We start from the raw sequence: 22238 nt of genomic DNA, 5'->3' as shown, positions 1-22238 counted from the left end.
GTGGGCGTGGCTTGGTGGGCATAGCTTGGTGGGCATGCCAGGGGAAGGATACTGCAAAGCCTCCATTTCCACCCCCTCCAGGGGAAAGGATACTGCAAAATCCCCAGTCCCTCCCCACCCCACTAACCTGCTTTCCAGCTCCATTCTCCTGTGCAGGGCAACCAAAGAAGACCCAGCTAATCAGCTGGGACTCAATGGGAGGCGGAGAATAGATGCGGGTGGGGCCAGTCAGAGGTGGCATTTGCCAGTTCTCTGAACTACTCAAAATTTCCACTCCTGGTTCCCCAGAACTGGTCAGAACCTGCTGAATATCCACCTCTGGAGGGGGGATATCTCTCGGTTTGGACCCGGGGTCTCCAACCTAAGCAACTTCAAGACTTGTGGACTTCAACTCCCAGAGTTCCTTAGCCAGCAAAGCTGAAGTTGAAGTCCGAGGAACTCTGGGAGTTGAAGTCCACAAGTCTTCCAGTTGGAGACACACACCCCCCCCTGGTTTGGGGCCATGATTGCCAATGGGGGGGCAAAGGGACCCAGGGTGGGGGTGGTAGTAGTGGCAGAGAGAACCTAATTCCCGCTGCCGGCTCTTTTCTAAACCAGACGGTATAAGCCATGGTGGCCAGAAGGCGGAGGAGCCTCTCTTAGGGGCAATACGGTAACGGCGGCAGCTGCTGCCAGCAGTGATGAGTCAGACGGTTCGCTGCTGCCGCCGCCGCCGCTGCCGCTGCCGCTGCCATCCTCCCCTCGGCTGCATCTCCATCTTTAGAGCATCTCCGGGAGGCCGCCGGCTGCAGAGGTGGCCCTCGACCCTCGGCTTGAAGCCGCGCCCGGAGAAGCCGCCTCGCCCTTCCCGGACCCCGGAGCGCCCCGAACGACCTTGACGTCCACCCTCCCACCCTCCCCCAAAAGGAAGCGCCTCCGCCTGACCCGCCTTCTCCGGAGCATGAGTCCCGCTCCCCGGACCGGCTGCCGACTCGTATAGCGGCCGGGGACTCGGGCCCGGCGGCTCGGCGGGGCTCCGGGCGGCGTTGCTGAGGGCGTCCCTGGGGCTTTGCGGGCAGGGCGACGGCGCTTGGACGGTGGGGGACCCCCTACACACACACACACACACACCTGCGCTCCCTTCACCTGAGGCAGGCCGGGCGGGGTGAGCGCATCGCTCGGGGGCGGGGGGCAGAGAGAGAGGGAGGTCGGGCCGGGTCGTCCAGCCTCTTGCCGGGCTTCCCTTCGAAGCTCGCCCGCTTGGACCCTTCCCCCGGGCTAGGAGAACCAGGCGCCCCCGAAGCGAAGGAAGGCCGCCCACAGGCCGCTGCGGGGACCCCGCTCCTCTCGCAGCAGCGGCTGCAGCGGTTCCCGGGTTGGGCCCGGGTCCGGCCGCCCCCGCCTCCTCCTCCTTCTCCTCCTCCGGCTCCGTTGGGCTCTCCTTGCAGGAGCGGCAGCGGCGCCCGGAGCTCGGGAAAGGCGCCGCGTCGGGGTTAGTGGTACGTGGGGGTCTCTCCAGGCTCGGCCCCCAGCAAACGATGGAGGCCATTTGGCTCTACCAGTTCCGCCTGATCGTCATCGGGGACTCGACGGTGGGCAAATCCTGCCTCATCCGCCGCTTTACCGAAGGGCGCTTCGCCCAGGTCTCCGACCCCACCGTGGGCGTGGATTTCTTCTCGCGCCTGGTGGAGATCGAGCCGGGCAAAAGGATCAAGCTGCAAATCTGGGACACCGCCGGCCAGGAGAGGTTCAGGTGAGCTGGGCTGGGCTGGGTCCCGCCTGGGGGTGGGGGGTGGGCAGGCAGGAGGTCTACCTTTGCTCGGAGGGAGAGACCCTACTTGGGCCTGGGGGAGGAGGGCCATCTTGCCTTGAGTCAATGGGGAGTTGGGGGCTCTCTGGTCAGATTTAATCTCTCCCCCCCCCCACCCCGCCAAGGCAAAATCTGTGGCAAGAAGCAGTGACCTGACTTGCTTTCCAACAAAGAAATCTCCTTTGCCCTGCACAGAAGGATCCCCAGACCTGGAGAGAATTTGGGGTGGGTGGGTGGGAACGGGACGACAAGGGGTGCCGCCTCCAAAGTGCACCCCTTCCTAAGGTTTTGGTGCAGCAGGGTCTCAAGACAAGCTTGTCCTTCTCCTCTTCAATGTGGGGGCCTTGTTGACAGTTTGGGAACCCAAGTTCTAGCCACCATGGAGGCCGTGCTTAAAGGGTTGCATTAGACCTGGGCAGGCCCAGGTTCAGATCCAGCCTCAGCCCTGGAAACTCATTGGGTGGCTGGGGACCGGTCGTTTTCTCTCAGCCTAACCTACCTACCAGGGATGTTGTGTGAATGAAAGATTTCCCCTTGTACATCCGTGATAGTCTAGTCGTTTCTGGCTCTAGGGGGCGGTGCTCATCTCCGTTTCAAAGCCGAAGAGCCAGCGCTGTTGGAAGACGTCTCAGTGTAAACGCCAAAAGCGCACGGAACGCTGTTCCCTTCCCACCAAAGGGGTCCCTATTTTTCTACTTGCATTTTCACATGCTTTCGAACTGCTAGGTTGGCAGAAGCTGGGACAAGTAACGGGAGCTCGCTCTGTTCCACGGCGCTAGGGATTCGAACTGCTGACCTTTCTGATCGACAAGCTCAGCATCTTAGCCATGGAGCTACCACAAGAGACCTGCTCTCAAATTCTCCAAAAGAAAAAAAAAAGTGGAAAGTAAATGCACAAAATCAAATTCAGTCTTCCCAGGGACGACGGTGCCACGATTCCTCCATCAAGAGGTCCATGCCACAAGCCTTGTGTGCCAGATAGGTAGTGCTTAATATTCTTGGTCGCAAAGCTAGAGATCCCAGAAGGAAAATGGTTGATACCACCTCTTCTAAGGACAAGGTGTGCTTGTGTCCCATGGAGAAAACTCCTCTGTTTTTAGCCCTACCTTTTAGGGAGGACCTGCGACTCCTCTCTTGGGCTCCATCTTGAAAACCAAAAAAACCAGAAAGGAAAAGTGGAGGAAAGTGTCAGCCTTCGCTCAAGACATGACTTCAAATCTGGCTCTCTAAGGCCAGGGATTCCCCAAACTTGGCAACTTTAAGACTTGTGGACTTCAGTTTCAGCTTTGCTAGCTGAGGAACTCTGGGAGTTGAAGTCCAGAAGTCTTAAAAGTGGCCAAGGTTGGAGACCCCTGGTATCAACTCCTGTATCATCTTTGGTAAGGCGACCTTCTCCCAGAAGTCTCAACAGACACCAAACTTCATAGAAAAGGCATCAACAGGTGATCCAGAACAGCAGTTGAATTGCTTACACTGAAATTAGGTCTACAACCTTTGGAATGGTGGCATCAGGGGACATGGGAGATGGATCACCAGTTATTTCAAAGCTGACTATCTAGGCATTTGATCTGCTATTCAGAAATTTTCGTGTCTGGCAGAACACTGACAGATAACTAGAAACAGAAGCTATAACCAGAAAAAAGATTTGTCCACTTCAATTCACAGAAGCCAAGACCATTATATAGGTCTCTGCTCCAAGTATGAGGCTCTTTTCTTACACCTTTCTTAGTCAATAGACCAGGGGTCGCCAACCTTTTGGACCTCAGAGGCCACCAAATTCATAATTTTAAATCCCGCGGACCAGAGACCCTGGGAAAATCCAAAAAAAGTCTGCAGGAAAATTCCCCACCCTGTTTTCCCACCAATCAGTCATTCTTTATTTGAGATCGCAGGATACCATCTCCAGCTCCGTTCTCAGGGGGAGAGACTTTTGGCTTCATGCAAGGAAAGCAGCAGAAGCAGCAGAAGTCTTTCTTTCTCTCCCCCAAACTCCGCCAGAAATGAATCTTTGTGAGACTTGTCACGCTGGCTCAGCCTCTTGGAGCAGGGTCCCAAAGACTCATTTCTGGCGGAGTTTGGGGGAGAGAAAGACAGACTTTTGATACTTTCCTTGCGTGCAGCCAAAAGAAGCGGAAAGAAGCAGCCCAGTGGCTGGGCAAGTTGCGTGGGTTGAGTGGGGCAAATTCCCCCCTTTCGCCTTTTCCCTCCTCCCCTCACTACCTCGTGTTGTTCGCAATGCAAGAGACACAAGCCTTGTGTTCCTGTGGGCCATGTGGGCGGCGCAGCCTTGTGTTCCAGCGCAGCCTGGATTAATTGCTTTGGAGGGTGTTTCGGGAGTGACATTTCTCTGCGGACCACCAACATTTTCTCATGGACCACCAGTGGTCCCCGGCCCACTGGTTGGCAACCACTGCAATAGGTAGTTGGACATTCTCTTGAGAACCATGGAAGGCAATGAATTATAGTGGCCTGGTGGTTCTATCTCTTCTGGTAGATTCCAGATTCCTGCCATACCAGCTTCCCAACTTACACCATATAGAGCAAGCAAGAATGAGAGAAAGAGCAAGGGGGAAGGTGAACGTCAAATGTTTGATGGCCCCATCCATTTGAAGGTATGTCTGCAAGTTTGGAGACCGGCTGCAGCCACCAGGTGACGGCCAAAGACCAGGAACTGGAAGCACAGCAATTGTCCAGTCTGATGGAGTAGTTTCCAAAAAGCAAGAGATCTTCCAGAGGAGATGAAGCAGAGCAATGATGACAACCATCTTTCCAATGCAACTAAGCATCCTAATCCACTTGGCACAGGGCAGCACCAATGGCTCCAACTTTGGAAAGCTAAACAAATACTGGGGAAAAATAGAAGTGATTCTCTGGCAGTTGGATCAGTACTAAGTATTGTGGTTCGCCGGCAGCCTGTGCAGACGGCAGCAGAATCGGACAGTGGGGAAGAACGGGGACCAGTCCGGAAGTCTGGGGAGGACTCAGACGAGGGTCCTGCGTCCGATGCAGAGATGGGGCCAGGACCATCTGGGAGTGGAGTGCTGACTCCGGAGCCTCCAGAGTCTGATAGCAGTGAGGCAGAGGAACAAGGGGAGCCTGTTCCCAGTGCGCATGTGTGCAGAGCTGCCAGAAGGCAAGAGCAGCTAAGACAAAAGGGGCAACTCGGAAGTAATGCTGGGAGGTGATTGCCCCTCCCCCAAGGTATAAAGGAAGTGCAAAGGTAGGAAAACCTTTGCGGGAAGCAACGTCGTTCACTTTGATGGTTTGGAATCTGAGAGCTCCATGGTGAATTTATTCTCCGCTTGGTTTTTGGAAAGACTAATTGGGACTTCAGTCGTCAGAGCACTTCATGTAAGATAAGGTGCGTTTTATCAGATGTCTTACGAAGAACTTTGGCAGACGTCCCTGGGACTAATTTATAATCTGTTAAGACTCATTCCAGGGCTGTGGATGATGATAATTCACAGCCATTGAACTAAAATAAAAGAGTTTTGGATTTTATATGTGTTTGTTAATGTCTCAGGAAGCCTTGGTCAGAACACTAAGTGCCCCAGCAGTGATGGTCTTTTGGTGACTGGGATAATGACAGAGGCTAAACAGAGCAGGCCATCGGCATGGAAGCCATCAAACCATGTCAAAACCAAATGAGTTAGTTTCTCCTTTCCTCTATCAACAGAATGGCAGTGGAAAAACCAAGCAGCTCTGGATATAGTGGTATGTCCGAGGAAGGGGGAATGAGGCCCAGTACAACAGGAGCGACACGACAATGAATAAAGACCCAGGAAGGAATTGGACATTCACCCTGGCAGTATCAGGAGTAGAAAAAGAATGAGAAGAACAAGGAGATGGGCCACTGTCCCTCAATCAATATTTTCAATTAATAGTGCAAAAAATAATGAAGAATCTGTTTAGCCTGCAAGAACTGAAGAATTAGTTATGTGAGATGCACATGGTTCATTCTTTCTGGGACTCAGGTTGAGAGGAAGGCTACCTGCCTAACCATGGCTTTACCAGCTCTGGTAACCATGGCTTTACCAGCCTGTATTTTTCCCCACCAGAGATGCTATAATGTTGACATATTCCTGGTGATCTTAATAAGTTAAGAGAGGTATTCATCCTGGATCTGGGCTTCAACAACCCCACAATCAGTGCCTCTGCAAATATCCCCTTCAGTTTCCAGAATGACTTTCCAGAAAGATGCACAAGGAGTGATAAGCAATCAACTCAGACGCCCAGATCATGCTGGAAATCAGTTGGATTCTCCCTGAGCCAGAACATTTAATGGATCTTCCCAGCTGTATCTGAGACTGAAAAGCTGGTAGCTTCGTTGATTTCCGAATTGGTGCTGCCAAGAGAGTTAAGGGAGAAGCTCACAGAACCAACAGAACTGGGGTGGCTCAAGCAAATCCATGAAAGCCAGTTCTAGAACCCAGAGTTGAAGTCTCAACTCCTGTATCATCTTTGGTAGTGTAACCTTCTCCGAGAAGTCCCAACAGAAACCAAACACTAAAGAGAAGGCATCAACAGGTGATCAACAGCAACTGACTGCTTACACTGAAATTAGGTCTACAACCTTTGGAATGGTGGCATTAGGGGACAATGACTCAAGCATTGGGAGATGAATCACCAGTTATTTGAAAGCTAACTATCTAATATAGGAGTCTCCAACCTTAGCAACTTTAAGACTTGTGGACTTCAACTCCCAGAGTTCCTCAGCCAGCTTTGCTGGCTGAGGAACTCTGGGAGTTGAAGTCCACAAGTCTTAAAATTGCCAAGGTTGGACACCCCTGATCTAATAAAGGCCTTCTTGGGGGAAAAGCAATCTGAGTAGTTAAGTCAACTCAATTGTCGTGAAAAATATAAAGTCCTTGCCCTAAATTCTGAAGATCTGGAACAGAAGACTTCTGTCTCTTTCAGAGGCCAGCAAGATACGAATAGCCCTAGGATTCTATGTCATGGTGGCCCATTTACCAGAAAAACTGACCTGTGCCTTCTCTTGAGTTCCAATGCTATCCAAAAGAGGGCACAAGGTGAAGATGCTTGAGACGGGGATATTAATTGCGTTATTATTCTGGCCCTGGAGAACAAACACTTTAATGGATGAGCCAGGAGGCTGAAATTCAGACTTCCTGCCCTCCAGCGGCTGACATCCTAGACAAGTGAGGGATATTTACACAAGCTACATGACGCAATTCAGTTCTTCACTGTTTTCTCCTCCTGGGACTTGTCATTGGTTCTTAGGGTTTTCATGACTGCTCCCTTTCAACTCCCAATAGCAGGCTAAGCTAGAAGACAGTAGGGCAGTCTTAAATCTGTCTAAGACCGTTGAGGAGAGGTGACAAAGGATGTGTGTGTATTCCATTAAGACAAAGTGGTGCTAAGATTGGATCTCTGCTTCATGCCCCTGGTCAGTTCAAGATTCCACCAAATAGGGGAGATTGTATGTTCACATATCTGCCAGAATGAACCAGGAACAAGTTAGATGTCTGCAAGGTCCAAAGAAAATCCTTTAACTCAAGCAAGACCAGAGGGTTGATAGTGTATCTAGAGTAGGACACCTGAAGAGATGAATTGTACGATTCGCCATCAGCAGGAAGACCAGGGAACATTCTTGTTCAGTCATCCAGCCAGATGACTGGACAATTCCTCCATGGGCAACAGAATGTTTGGTGGTGGCTGGGTTGACTACATCAATAGGCATGACATTTGGAGTCCCATTAATGGTCCTTTGTAGAGCAATCACCTGGACAGAGCTATTCATGTTCATAGACATATTTGTCTCCAAAAACACAATCTTTGAACACATGGTGCCATTGTCTATGGACGTTCTCAGTCATCCAGGTCATAGTTATCGCCTAGGTTCTTTTTCAAAAGGCAAGTATCCTTTGTTTTTTTCTAATAAAGTCCTGGACTTTGTTAGGAAAAACAAAATCCTTAGGAAAGGACTAAGTCCTAAAAACAAAGTCCTAAGGAACAAAGTTCTTAGGAAAGACAACATCCAGTTGCCCTTTGAAAAAACATCTTTGGGACATGGTGCCATTTACGGACCCTACCTAGGAAGTCTAACCTAGTTTATACCTTTCTTATCAGCTAACTTTTCAGTGACCAAGAATGGTGGTAGAACTACTGCACAGCAATAGGAGGCCTTCCATGAATCTTTCATGAGAACAGTTGGATGTGTTATAGTTGCGATGTTGTATCTAAAGCAAAGAGAATTTGCAAACTTGAGAAAGGAAGGGAATTTGGATTTAACTTTTACAATCTTTGAAAGAAAGAATTAAAGGCTTCCTTGTTTCACATTCACAACAACCTGTGTGGTGGAAAGGGCTGCTTCTTTCCGCTTCTTCTGCTTTTGGCTGCACGCAAGGAAAGCAGCAAAAGTCTTTCTTTCTCTCCCCCAAACACTGGCAGAAATCAATCTTTGGGACCCTGCAAGGCATCCTGCTCCAAGAGGCTGCACCGGCACGACAAGTCTCACAAAGACTCATTTCTGGCGGAGTTTGGGGGAGAGAAAGAAAGACTTCTGCTGCTTCTGCTGCTTTCCTTGCACAAAGCCAAAAGTCTCTCCCCCTGAGAACGGAGCTGGAAACTGTATCCTACAATCCCAAGTAAAGAATGATTGATCGGTAGGAAAACAGGGTGGGGAATTTTCCTGCAGACTTTTTTGGGGATTTTCCCACGGGATTTAAAATTATGAGTTTGGTGGTCCCTGAGGTCCAAAAGGTTGGCGACCCCTGTTTTAGATCAATTTGTATCTGATGGGTGCCCGAAAAATAACTATGATTTCGTGGTTGCATTTTCTTTCTGATGATCTTTCTCTCTTTTTGGTCTTTGGTCTCTTCCAGATCCATTACGCGAGCATACTATAGAAATTCCGTCGGTGGCCTGCTCCTCTTTGACATTACCAACCGCAGGTCCTTCCAGAACGTCCACGAGTGGCTGGAGGAGACCAAGGCCCACGTCCAGCCTTATCAGATTGTCTTTGTTTTAGTGGGCCACAAATGCGACCTGGACACGCAGAGGCAAGTCACCCGACACGAGGCCGAGAAACTGGCTCTCGCCTACGACATGAAGTACATTGAGACCTCAGCACGGGATGCCATTAACGTGGAGAAGGCCTTCACTGACCTGACTCGAGACATCTACGAACTTGTGAAACGGGGGGAGATCAGCATCCAGGAGGGCTGGGAAGGGGTCAAGAGCGGCTTTGTGCCCAACGTCGTGCATTCTTCGGAAGAAGTGGTGAAGTCAGATCGGAGGTGCCTGTGCTAACTGGGAAGTTCCCGTGAGGAGGAAGGTGGCTGACTCTCGAGTCGCCCCAACGGGTTCCATTCTACTCCACAGACTTGGTGGGAAGGCAGAGAAGGTGTGATTCGGGAGGCAAAGCACCAAGTGCTTGGACTGCTGGCGGACAAAAGCCCACAAGGCTATAACCCCACCCTGTACGAATCAATCCAGATGCATGTTAATGTGGTAGAGATAAGGCCATGGGAGTCTGGAAAAACCGGGTAGGGATAGTCACCATCAAGGGGTTTTATGTACCCTGGTTTAAATAGATTCATCTATCATTGCTTTTTTACTTTTCTTTTTCTTTCTTTTCTTTCTTTCTTTTTGAAGCCATCGTCCAAATCGCCTACAATTAGGAAGCGTATTTAGAAAAGGAACAAGGGAAAGAGAAATTATATCTTCTCCAGAAATCGTATGCTTGTTACCTTTTAATAATCACCATGGCTGAAATAATAATAATAATATTTTTTTTAAAAAAAAAGGCTTGCTGCAATATAAATTAAAGTTAAAACATTGCAGAAGCCGCTAAAGTAACAGCGAGACCATTACTTTATTAGGAGTTCTAATTTTGATGTCTCAATAGTTTCTGGGAATTTGATAGCTCAGGTTCTCACCAATTGAATTGGTAGGGTCAATATTGATTGGTTCTTTATGAGATGCATAGCCACATTCCTTCAAAAGCCTAAGGGCACATTGTGGTCCCCCGCCCTTTATTTTTCTCCAGAAAAACCCCACAGCAAGACCTTGATCACCCCATGATCACCTCCTTAAATCACCCTGATGTAAGTCCAGTTCGTTACCCACTACATCCCTTAATGAAATGTTGGAGGTTGCTTGGGCCACCTAGAAAGTTAACAGCCTTATAAGGGATAGGAAGAGTGGGGCTGATGTGTGTATGTGAAAGAATTTTAATCAAGGAGGTTCTATTTTTCTTCTGGAAAAAAGCCAACTTTGATTAAAACTGAAGTAGCACTGAAACCATGCTTCCTGCTTGTTGCACGTGGCATTTCCTGCAAGTCCCAGCTGAGAAGAAAGAGGATGCAAGGTAAGATAGACAAGAGAGAAGAGATGCAAAGCAATCATTGTTTTTGCAGGTCGGTTAACTTGCAAGTGTTGTAGTTTTAAAGGCCTTTCTTTCCCTTCTGAACATATGATCAATCATTTAGGCATTGCTTTAAGAAAGCAAGCTAGATTAGTTAAGCAAGGGCACTCGTGACACACAACCTGGAATTCTTAGAGGAAAAATCAATGTTTTCAAAATAAAAAGTGATCCGCTTGGTTGCCAAGAGATGAATTGTGAGCAGAGGGAAGAAATCGGCGACTTGCAAGTGACATATGTCGTTTGGGAGATGCTGAATGATGGGAAACTGTTTTTAAAGCCAAGATGAATCTCTGCATTTTCAGCACCAGCTTTTTTTTTTTTCTTGTTGATCATTTTGCATCTGGAGCTGGGTTTTTTTTTTTTTTTTTATGGCCACCTGAGAATCTGCAGAATGGAAGGAAAGCGGGGGTTGGATTCCTTGAGAGCATTGTAAACATTTCTGAAAAACATTTAGGAAGAAGCCAATGTTAAAAGAAACAATATTAATTGGAGTCTTGCTTTCTTTTAACAAAATAATTTGCTTTGAGGCAGAAAAGGGCTATACTGTTTTTAAAGACCTATATACACCCAGGGTGTTTTCTTTTTTGGAGGTGATGGTAATAATGTAATAATCAGCAGAAGACACAAGTAAACATACATCTCATTTGTTAAGGCCATTGGGCAACATTTTTATAGTACTACAATAGAATAAGGGAGGAAGCCCATATATACTCAAGACAATTTTTTTTATCAGTAAGTCAGATTTAGACTAATTTCAAGAATGTTACTAGTGTTGAACCCAGGAGTAAAATAGATTGTAGGATTGGTTATATTTTGCATGCTCTGGCTCAAATTGTAGCTTTATATAAGGAATAAAGATAGAAAGGCAAACTCTTCTGCCTATTAACTAGTTAAAGACGTTTTAGTCAATCATCTGAATATCTGCTGAACAATTACTTAAACCTGCATACAGGGGAGGGGGGAACATTTCTATGAAACAAAGAGGTTGGGTTCTTTTTAGATAGTTATCTGTGTGGGTGTGACAAACAGACATTACTATTGTAGAAAAATTCCAGCTTCTCACATAAAGGATTGCTGCTTATGATCTGGTATGTGCTTGCATTTAATATGCTTTTTTTTTAAAGGTCTATTTCCCCAGGAAGGGAGGGGTTATCAGTTTATGTCAATTAATCAAATTGTTTTTTTAGAGTCAATCTATCCAGCTGACAAAATGTTAGAGCACCTTTAAAAAAATAGCCTTTTTCAGAAAGCAGAATAAAGGTTGGGAGGAAGTGATGATAAATCCATGTAATACTTTTGATGAGTGTCAGTACATTCGTTTGAACTTTTGTTTCATTCTGAGATTCTTCTATAGTTTCCTGTTTCTGCATGATTTAGATAATCTTCAGATTATCTGTGACTTCAGATAATTTCTGTGATCAAATTAAGGCAATAGTTAAACTACTTTTTAAATGCCTGTTTACCAAGTGTTGAAAGATATGCTTAAGTATCTTAGGTTACAGTTGCTTGTAGATTTCATCTGGACTTGCAATAGTTGATTCATTAAAGCAAAATAATTAATTCAGAAGTGATTTTATAAATATGAACTTTATACAGTATACTCTTCCATGTGCTGTTCAATTCTCTAGAGAATATTTCATATACATGTACATTGTGCGTATGCGCACCTACAGTTTAAAAATTGGGCTATTATGGAACCATGTACATTAATGGGAGATCAAGACAGAGAAGAGCAACAAAGATGGTTAGGGAATTGGGAGGCTAAACCATACAAAGAATGATTGCAGGAATTGTGTGTTTAGTTTAATGAAAAAAAGAACTGGGGTGACATAGCAGTGTAATTTTGAATACTTTAGGGATTGCTACAAAGGGCAGGGGGTGTCAACCTATTCTTCAAAAGCAGGACAAGAATAGAAACCGATCAAGAGAAGCAGTCTAGAACTAAGGAGGAATTTCCTGGTAGTGAGATCAATTAATGAGTGCAAAGGCTTGCCTCCAAAATTTGTGGATACTCCAACACTGGAAGTTTTTAAGAGGAGATTGGACAACCATTTGTCTAAAATTATATAGGGTTTCCTGCTTGAGCAGGGGGTTGGACTAGAAGACCTCCAAGGTCCCTTCCAACTCTGTTATTCTGTGATATATTTTTTCAGTGACGCAACTCATTTCCTCTGGATTTCAGGATGCATTCAGGCCCAGTTTGGTGGTATTCTTACAGCACCCTAACCTTTGGTCGCTTTAAACTTGGTTAAGTACTTTTGGTGGCTCAGCATTTTATAGGAATCCAGCCAATGGCACTTACCTGATGTTAAGACAAAATTGAACATGTGCAAATCCAAGTTGGTCTAATCTGAAGTCCAACATCAAGAACGTCTCAATCAGCATTTACTGGATGGGTTATGGAGTGAACGGAGGTCTTTCTACATGTATAGTTAAATTGTGAACTCTCACCAACCCCAGGGAGTTTTTGATTCCAAACCTAACATTATCCATAGTTGACTTTATACATATATATATCTCAGTGTTGTGTCCAAATGGACTCAAGTATGATCCTCCTTGGGGTTTTTTTTTTTTTACTGTCTCGGGAACACTGCATCTCTCCTAGGGATATGGCAGGTGACGGAACTGTTTTTCCTTGATTAGAAATTTCCCTAGAACTGTCAAATTTACTGGGCAAAAGCATTTTTTATACACTTTCAGTAAATTTTCCAAGTAATCATACGATCAAACAGGAAAAAGGAGGGATCTAGAAGATCATGTAGGAAGATCTAATGGCCTTTTGGGCCATGTGCTAAGATTATTTATGTGATTAATTTTTCTTACTACCATTTTAAAAAAAGGATTTGTAGTATTATGTATAATTAGGATGACAAAGACACACAGAATATATTTAAATGAAATGGAAGGTCTAATACTTCTGATAAAAACCCGTTAGTCTTTTTATAATAATTTACATTTGTAACCCCTCTGTACTATTGTGTACCAAGGGTGTGACAGGAAAAAAAAGTATTCCTGTCCTTTAAAAAAAAAGGGACTTGACATTGTAAACCTGATTTTCTGAACCGATTTGACTAGATTTCTGACTAGTGCAAGAGAAAGGACTAAACAAGGCTGTAGGAAGCTCCGTTTTCTATCTGATAGTTTCAAGTTCACAATCTTAGTCTGCATGCTGGATTTAAAGAAAAATCCAGACCCTCCAGATGTAGAATTATATTGTACATTTTTGCTAGCTTTCTGTTATATGACTGTAATGAAATGTGATGCAATATGTTGTATTCAGCTGTGTGTGAATGAAAATTATGCTCGCGCTTAGCAAAGCAGTTAATGTGAACATGTGACATGCAATACATGTAAAGATTTTTTATTTTCCGCCATTTTTCATGAAACCTTGAATAACTGTATACATGAACTGTGGTGGGGAGAAAAACCCCTTCCCCCACAGATTAGGTTAAAAATAAAACACACCCACTGTTTGCCATGAAATCCAGTGGTTTTTTGTTTTTACTTGTCCCTTTGTTTGAAATATTTTAAAAGCGTGTCATTAAGCACAACCGGGATGAAAAGATTCTAAGCAACATAAATGGGATCATATTCCAATCGGATGACTACCACGATAACCCCTTGAGCTATTGTCTTATTGGTATCATGCATTGCAGATTAACAGCCCCTTTCTGAGGGGGACAGGACAGGAAAGATGGAAAAATATGCAGAACTGCTCTAGTAGAATAATAGATTGAGACTTAATTCCCAGAATTTTGCTTTAATAGCTGCCTATATCCAGGTCATTTCAGTCTTGAGTCTATTCTTATTGGGAAAAAGGACCAAAAGACTTCATAGTATACAGGTACTGATTTCATCATGGTGCAGAAGCCAATATTGATTTTAAATATTTTTGAAGTATTATACAGTTATTTTTAATAGTAATAATAAACACTGGTTTTAAGGAAGTGTTGATAATTTTAATCAAATTATATATCCACTTTGGGAGTACTGCAAAGAAATATTTGTATTTTTTTATTTAACAAAGCAACTGGAAAGTTGCATGTTTATGCAACAAAATAGATTTTTGGCAATATAAGTATGTTAATGTCTGAGTTTTTCATAATCAGGAGGATTGCTTCTTTTGTTTCTACTGAAACTGAACTAAACAAAATATCCTTCTTTTGGTTTCTTTTTTGGTAAAACACAATTACTTTGGAACCTTGAGGATGTAACATCTTGAGGCGCCATTCTTGAATATACCTGTATGTTATTTACTTAACCTGTCTTTATTTTTTCTCAAGTATATGCCTAATGCAACTGTTTTGTCCTATTTCTGCACTATTTTAACAAGAAACATTTTGGAAATGTTAGCACATTTTAAGTTTCACTATTTTAATATAAATGAAATAATAGTACAAAACTTTACAGACATTGTTTATTAAATGAAACTAGAAGCCAGTTAACATTTGCACTGAATGGTAAAATGAAACCTGAGCAGTTACGATAGTTACACTGCTAATTTGGCCATCAGGTGTGCTTCAAAGAAAAGATGTCAAGGCAACATTTTTGCAAGGCTTCCTTAATAAGTAACATGGGAATAACATTCAACCTGACAACACGGCTGAGCTGCAATACACCATTTATTTTCCAGAAGTTGCAGCAAGTATCCTTGCAGGTGTTGAGACATCTGGACCAAATGGGAGGAATGCCTAGCATGCCAATAAAATGCAGCAAAGTATTAAAAATTTTGGCTGCCCGTTTGAAAAATCGGAAGGAATTGATGTTTACGTATATAAGAACCAACTAAGACCACAAACAGGATTCAGTGTTTTATTATTTAATCCTTCAAAGGCTAATTGTGATCTTTTGAAGTACCAAGATGAGCCATTCTCCGGAACAGAATTAAACAGAGAACGTCTGGAGGGTGAGATTAAAAGGGTCATTTGCCAAAAACACAACGCTGTATTATTCACTTTGTCACATCAGCTGTACGTTTTTCCCCATGATATATTCTGTGGACCTCCTTAATAAATCTTGAACATCAAAGACTATCTGTGACTTACAAAATGACCCTTTCTAATTCCCTTGACTCAAATCCCAGATTGATGAGGGGCTTCTTCACTACATACTGTTGTGGCTCCTTTTCCAACAAGGCAATTGCATGAAGCATGCATGGACCAAATAAGATTTGCCCTTTTTTAAAAAAAAACAAAAAAAGATGCTCGCCATTATGTCAACAACCGAAAAGATTAAATTAAACACAGTCCATCAAAGGCTGAACCGAACGGTAGTTTAAAAATAAGAAAAAAAAACAAAACCGTATTTAAAACTAGCAGAACTATGCCATGTTCTTAGGAGGGTCATCCTTGTTTCTTCGCTTTACATCCCAGTTATAAACTCTGGCCATATCTGAAGACAGAGATTAAGGAAGGTACGGTTCAAAAGCAGAGACAATTCCCTTGCATTTTCCTGCTTCGCTGACACTAAGGCAGGTTTGTTTATGAATATAAAGGGCTCCTCAATGGTGCTTAGGGAATAGGAAAGCTGATTTTCCAAAGCCAATGCCTTCCAGGTGGATTTCAAACTTCCCTAACTCCACAGCCAACAGAGATAGACCAAGGAATGCTGGTAACAAATTTCAAGGCGGCTTCTTCACTACCCCCTGTAAAGTTCCCCATTTAGGACCTCCCGGATCTCCTCCCTGTTTGGAGAAGCAGCAATGCTCACTTGAATAAAATTGCTCTCAACTGAGAAAATAGAATATTGACAGCCAGATAGTTTATTTGTGTAGTTTTGAAAAATTTGCTGATATTTGTTTATAAGATCAACTGCTTCACTGTCTACTAAATGTAGACATGGGGTGAAATTCTTTCCATATCTTGCTTAAGTAGAAGCTTATAATGATACAGGGATGATTATTCCAGGCTCCAATTCATTAGAAGAGAAAATCAATTATTCTTTTAACAAGCAGCCCAGTGAGAAAACAGCAACAATTCAAGAATGAGCATAGAGATAGGCAGAGAGAATAATCAGCCTACTCAGCAATGCAATGTATTTTCTATACCTGCTTCAGAAAAGATTCTATAAAAGACTGTTTGGAATTTCTCCTGAAAGGGCTCCCCCCACCCCTGCTGAAAATGTTGGAAACCACTGCTTGTAAGAGGAAAGAGCTTAAACTCCAGATTGAATCTGCACATTATCCAAAAAAAAAAAAAATGAAAGTGATATGCAAGACAGAGGAGCTATGTTATCAATGATCGAGATAATACAGATCATTTTTCCCCCCAGAGATCCTTCATTGGTTATGCATCCACTGTCTGTAAGTGGATTTGATGGTACCTGGCTCCGAGAGTCCACTTTGGCTGAAATACACAACAGAAATACAAGTCTTGGAACTGCAATTCCTTGACACCTGATACTGTGTGCAAATGCAATGAACAAGCAGAGGTATGCACAAGACCATTCCAACCTAATATTTGAACCTCAAAAAGGATACTGACTTCTGTAGTTGTAAACTGATCTCTAAGGAAATCCAGATCTTCTTCTAGGGACTCGAGGTTTTTTGTAGCTGTGCTAAGATTTTTTTCTAGCAGTGCCTGGGCTTCATCAATATCATATTCCAGCATAACATTGGCCTAAGGGCAGCATTAAAATGAAAACATATTTTTATGATTCCTTAAAGTCAAGGTAGAGTTGAAGCTTAGCTTTTGCCATCTGGAAGATGCTGACCTTATACTTATGCTCTAGGCATAAGTAGAGGCATGTCATTGGGATTAAGGACAGTGACCTCTGAGTTTGCCCATTCCTCTCTATTGGTTTTGCTGAACTTAATACCAGTTATCAGCAAACACCTGTGGAACCAGAAACCTGACTCCTAACAGATTAATGAATCTTGAAAACTGCAAAAATGATGGATGCAGGTAATCTTCGAACTGTGCCATGAAGATGAGAATCACATTACTGAACAGCAACTCATACATTGTTTCAGGGTATAACTTTCTGTTTATTTCCAAACTGCCAAACTATGTTTTACTATGAAGCCATGGAAGAGAATTACACATTATAGTTTGCCATATCGGACATAATAAACAGAAAATAATAAAAAAAGGAAGAGTTTCAAAGTTTAGTCTCAAACATCAAAGCAAAGTTTGGTGTCAGCATCTGAAATAAATTTGCTAAAATAACATCCCAGGGCTCCCTTTGAAAGTGGCGTAGGTTTTCTAATTATTTAAAACAAAACTAGTGCTGCCTTAAAAGACAGAGATTCCTACCATGTAAGCAAATAAGTTACATTTAATTTTTACTAGAAAATTCCCAATATGTTACAACCATATTTAGAACTAAAATACATTCAGCATCGGAAGAGATGCTTCACTTTCTACTAATTACTTACCCCTAACCAAAGACAAACTTTATCTGTAGGAGGAACTGATGCTTTACAGTAGACATTATCTGCCAATAAGAATCTGGTTTCCATCAGATCTGTAGATTCCTTTGGAAAAGGTAAATCAACATAATCAAAGCAATGGTCTGTAGAGTACTTTTAGTTTTATATCATGATGAAAGCTAACCTGTTTGTTATAACTAATGGCGTAGTGATATGCACAAGATAGGATATTTCACTGAATTTGTCCAGGAACAATACTGCTTAGAGCGAATGAATTATTTTATTTTTCAATTGGACACGGATAATGATGCTATATTTCCAAAGGAATTCACTCAGATAAATGTTCAAAAGTGGTTAGGGTTAGCCGTAAAATAGGGCATGACTTGCTTACCTACGAAATTCTGGGCCCAATTGTGGTTGTAAATCAAGGACTGCTTGTACTTACCTTTTTCTTTTGCATGTGTTTTAAGATCTCTAATGTCTGTTTAATTTCAGGAATTTGGCTTTTTAATCTGTAAAATAAAACATTTTAAATATTATTTTTATCGTTCTTTATTTGGGAAAAAACATCCAACATTCTGATTCAGACTAAAAATGTAGAAAGTGAGGGCAAGGAAGATGACCTTGACAGAAATCTACAGGAATCTTGACAGAAATATACAGTAACTGTTACCGAGGCAAAAGAGGCAAAGCATTTTTTAAATCCTGAAAGATGAGATAACATTCAGAACTGGTTCAGGCACACTTTCCTGATTCACTGGAATAAAAAAAAGGGGGGGGATAGAAGTACAGCACAATCCAACTTGCAAAACTGTGGTATTATAGCCAATCTTAAGTAGTTTTGTTTTAAGCCTTCTATAGAATTGATTTCCTGGACAGTCCAACTAGTGAGACAGCGGATATTAAACTTTCTCTTAGGAAGAAAACAGCTGAGTCACAAATAAGTTACTTGCACATACCATTGTGACTATGCACGACAACCCCTCACACAACACATAAAAAGAATTCTCTTCAGATATAAATGTAAGAACTAGGACCTACTGTCAGTTTACTTGCCTCTGAGCTGATACAGCTTTTTTTATTTTTAAAATAACTTTTAGTGTTCCCTATTACTGAATGGGGAATAAGCATCAAAAGCTCTACTTGTGGCAGAATAATTTACTGTATTTTAGTGCATTTTATGCAATTTCTGCCGATAACCTCAAATATGTTTCAGGACACACAACATATAGATGTGTCCTTATGAATATCTGAAAATTAGTAAGCACGAAGTTAGTTATAAATACCATAACCTAGATGGATATGATGATTGGAAGACTTCCTGTAGTGTAGAGGGAATAAGTTATCTATTAAAACATACATATTTCAGTTGCTATAAAGATGTATGTATGCATGCATGCAAATATTACTGGAAAGAAAGAAATGTCTGAAAAGTGTAATGAAATAATTTACACCGTATTATGCTTGGCAGAGAAGAATCCAAATTTTAGAACAGCCCTTGTAAAAGATATTGTAAACATACCCACCTTCTTTTCTTCTGGGCAAGATTAAGCTCCATAAATTTATATTTTTGATACTGTTCATCCAGCTTCTTGAGAACTACATCTGCAGTTTCATTTCCTGGTTGTTTCATGAAGGAATCCACATCTTCCTTAGAGTAATAATACACATATATGGTTAATTCCAAAAACACAACATCAGAACTGATGAGCCAATAATTCAAACCCTTTCACTTTTTGACATCCTGGCAAGGATTGGCAAAAATTGGAAAATTGGACCACCAAATGCTCTTGGGTCTGCTCTTCAAAATCATTTCCACCTACTGGTTCAACTTAGTCTTTCTGGTTAGCTGAGAGGGAAGCAAACCCTGGTGGACAAGAAAAACAAAGCAATGAATTGAACTCCTAGAAAATATAGACCGATTCATGCTCTTTCCTAGGCAATTACACAATATGTTTCTTCCAGAAAGTTTCCTGTCTTCCCAGACTGGTCCAAACCAAAGCATTACATCATAATGGAGTTAACTCTCTCTCTGCTTACCAAATTGGTTGGGAAACCTTGGATTGATTATTATCCCTCTGCTTAGCATATTTCATGAAAGACTTTTTTTAAAAAAAAGAACAGCAGTCAATAGAAAAGATGCTACATTCTAGGAAAGATGGAAAATGAGTTATGTTACAACCAAGAAAGTATTTTCTGTATTAAACCTGCCATTCAGGTTTGTGATACAGGAGCTTAAAACCAGGAACCAATCTGGCTCCTTCAGCATCTGAAGACAAATATTGACAAGAATCCTGCTTTTTTTGGGGGGGGGGGGGATTTGTTTTGTTTTTTTGTGCCTTTAGTAGCTTTCCTCTGGTAGCTTTCTGGATGATTCCTGCAGTCTGTTTTGCCTTGCCTTCTTCCTGGGTTGAGACTGACTGGGACCACAGTTAACTGGCTAGCTTTGTGTCTAAGGTTGTGTCTAAGGTTGTATAGCTTTGTGTCTAAGGTTGTGTCTAAGGTTGTATAGCTTTGTGTCTGGGGCCTAGCCTTGTACCGAAGCCACAATCCCTAAATGGCTCTTTATTGAAAGTGGTTTGTGCTTGCTTGTCACACTGCTTTCTTCATAAGGCTATGAGAGAGGGAGTGTCCCCAGATCTTCCAATTATCTTCATTTCATAGGCAGGACTGGAACTCAAGACTGGATTCCTAGTCTGGTGCCTTCAATCCCAAGTCTGGTGCCTTCAATCCCAATGCCAAAATGCTCTGTCTTTGCCTTTAAGTCAAGTCTTGACTCTGAGCAATTGCCTAGACAAGTCCCTGCGGGGGCTCTTTTCAGAACAAAAGTTTTTTGGAACTGCTTGGCCAATGCTGACTCCTTGGAGACGAGGGAGAATGAGCGGCCCAGAATCACCCAGCAGGCAAGGCTAGAACTCACCATCTCCTGGTGATTGGCCCAAAGCCACCCAGCTGGCTTTCATGCCTAAGACAGGACTAGAACTGAGTTTCCCGATTGGGCCAAGAGGTACCAGCTATAGCTTTTGTGCCTAAGGCAGGACTAGAACTCACCGTCTCCTGGTGATTGGCCCAAAGCCACCCAGCTGGCTTTCATGCCTAAGACAGGACTAGAACTCCGTTTCCCGATTGGGCCAAGAGGTACCAGCTATAGCTTTTGTGCTTAAGGCAGGACTAGAACTCACTGTCTCCTGGTGATTGGCCCAAGGACACTCAGCTGGCTTTCACGCCTAAGGCAAGACTAGAACTCATAGGCTCCCGGTTTCCAGCCTGCTTTCTCTGACTCCTGAGCCAAGCTAGCTCTTGACCCGCTCATCTTCCCACTCATCTTCCACAATCTCCTTTTAAAACCACTTTCAGTCCCACCCTTACACTGCAGGGCACCAAAGCCACGCAGGAAAACTAAGCTCCCCACAGCCTAGAACAGGGGTGTCCAACCTTGGCCACTTTAAGCCTGGAGGACTTCAACTCCCAGAATTCCCCAGCTTTGCTGGCTGGGGAATTCTGGGAGTTGAAGTCCTCCAGGCTTAAAGTGGCCAAGGTTGGACACCCCTGGCCTAGAAGATTCATTTCCAGCATTTACCTGCTGGGGATGCTCCCCCAAAGCGACACCAGTCAGACATTTGCTGCAGCTGGACATCCTGGATCTATCGAAGCAAAACCGGACTAGCTCCTTTATACGAAACTGCTTTATTTATTTCGTTTAGATCCTGCCTTTATTTTTTATTTATTTTTTTTACAAATAATTCAAGCTGCCTAGAGCAGACCCAGAGCAAGATAGGGGGGCAAATAAATTGAACAAGCCAATAAAGTGTCGCGCATATCTAAGACGCCTTTCTCCTCTTATTTACCCCACAACAACAACCCTGTGAGGTGGGGCTGGGCTGAAAGAGAGAGACGGATTGGTCCATGAAGGTCTTTGAACAGAATGAGCCTCTACCTTCAAGAGCAGTATACCGGTAAATTAGGCAGCCGACGCCTCCCCCACCCCCCACCCCCAATCACTTCTTTCCCAAGAAACGGGGCCTTTCCATCCAAGGACAAGCACCGAGTAGCCTCGCCGATCCCGGCCGGAGAGGAGCCTCCATGGAGACAGGCAGTCTACCTCCAACGCCCGGCCGCGCGGGCCCTAACCGCCCCTGACAGAAACGGAGCGCGCATGCGCAGGAGAAAGCGGGCGGTTGGAACGTCGCCCGTTGCCTTTCCCCGCGTCCCCGCCCGCTTCGCCAAACCTTTCCCCCGCTCCCTTTCTTACGACGAAAACGGCCTCGGGGATGCCCAGGTGACCCCTCTTGCCGACGTCGCCGGTGCCGCTCGCCGGGCCGTCGCCACAAACCGCCTCGCCGCCGGTGGCCGCCGCCATCTTGGGGAGGGAAGGCGACCGCGGCTGGCGCGCGCCGTCACGCCCGCGCCCGCATGCGCGGTTGGAGGCAAAGGCGTGCAAGGGGAGGGGGGGGGGCGTTACCAGGTGTCACAATCGAGGCGGGTCCCCTGACGCTCCTATTGGCTGAAGGAGGCGCGCGCTTGCCCGGCGCCCGGGGATTTGCTCGGGGAGTGGTCGCTGGCCGGAGGGGGCATCCCCGACTGGGATTAGGCTCCTTCGCTGGAGCGGTGGCTCCTTGGAACAAGCCGGAATGGACCGGTTAATGGGAAAAGTCGTTGCAGAGCTGGGCTAAGGCTGAAATGCATCGGAG

The 22238-nt window shown here is 44.2% G+C and overlaps 2 protein-coding genes across 4 annotated transcripts; one reads left to right on the top strand and one right to left on the bottom strand.

Annotated features, from left to right (window-relative positions):
- The first annotated feature begins 1498 nt into the window (after window positions 1-1498).
- Window positions 1499-9201, top strand: RAB39B (RAB39B, member RAS oncogene family). The gene is made up of 2 exons (XM_026674644.2): window positions 1499-1732; window positions 8635-9201. The coding sequence occupies exons 1-2, from the start codon at window positions 1518-1520 to the stop codon at window positions 9059-9061; spliced, it is 642 nt and encodes a 213-aa protein (XP_026530429.1). The 5' UTR covers window positions 1499-1517; the 3' UTR covers window positions 9062-9201.
- Window positions 9202-14581: 5380 nt separating this feature from the next.
- VBP1 (VHL binding protein 1) lies at window positions 14582-21976 on the bottom strand. Of its 3 annotated transcripts, none has more exons than XM_026674645.2 (6): window positions 21800-21976; window positions 19074-19198; window positions 17993-18059; window positions 17554-17652; window positions 16657-16795; window positions 14582-15569 (listed from the first exon to the last, which is right to left on the bottom strand). In XM_026674645.2, the coding sequence occupies exons 1-6, from the start codon at window positions 21905-21907 to the stop codon at window positions 15499-15501; spliced, it is 609 nt and encodes a 202-aa protein (XP_026530430.1). In that variant the 5' UTR covers window positions 21908-21976; the 3' UTR covers window positions 14582-15498. The 3 variants fall into 3 exon arrangements, with proteins under 3 accessions (XP_026530430.1, XP_026530431.1, XP_087828172.1); XM_026674646.2 differs by having other exon boundaries at window positions 19074-19194; XM_087972046.1 differs by lacking the exon at window positions 21800-21976 and adding an exon at window positions 19588-19691 and having other exon boundaries at window positions 19074-19194.
- Between the last annotated feature and the right edge of the window lie 262 nt (window positions 21977-22238).

The sequence above is a fragment of the Notechis scutatus genome, chromosome 10 (assembly GCF_049901735.1).
Source record: "Notechis scutatus isolate UNSWTSFEM ecotype Mainland chromosome 10, rNotScu1.2, whole genome shotgun sequence".
Taxonomy (NCBI): Eukaryota; Metazoa; Chordata; class Lepidosauria; order Squamata; family Elapidae; genus Notechis; species Notechis scutatus.
The sequence above is the reverse complement of the archived record's forward strand: the minus strand, read 5'-3'. Positions and strand labels throughout refer to the sequence as shown.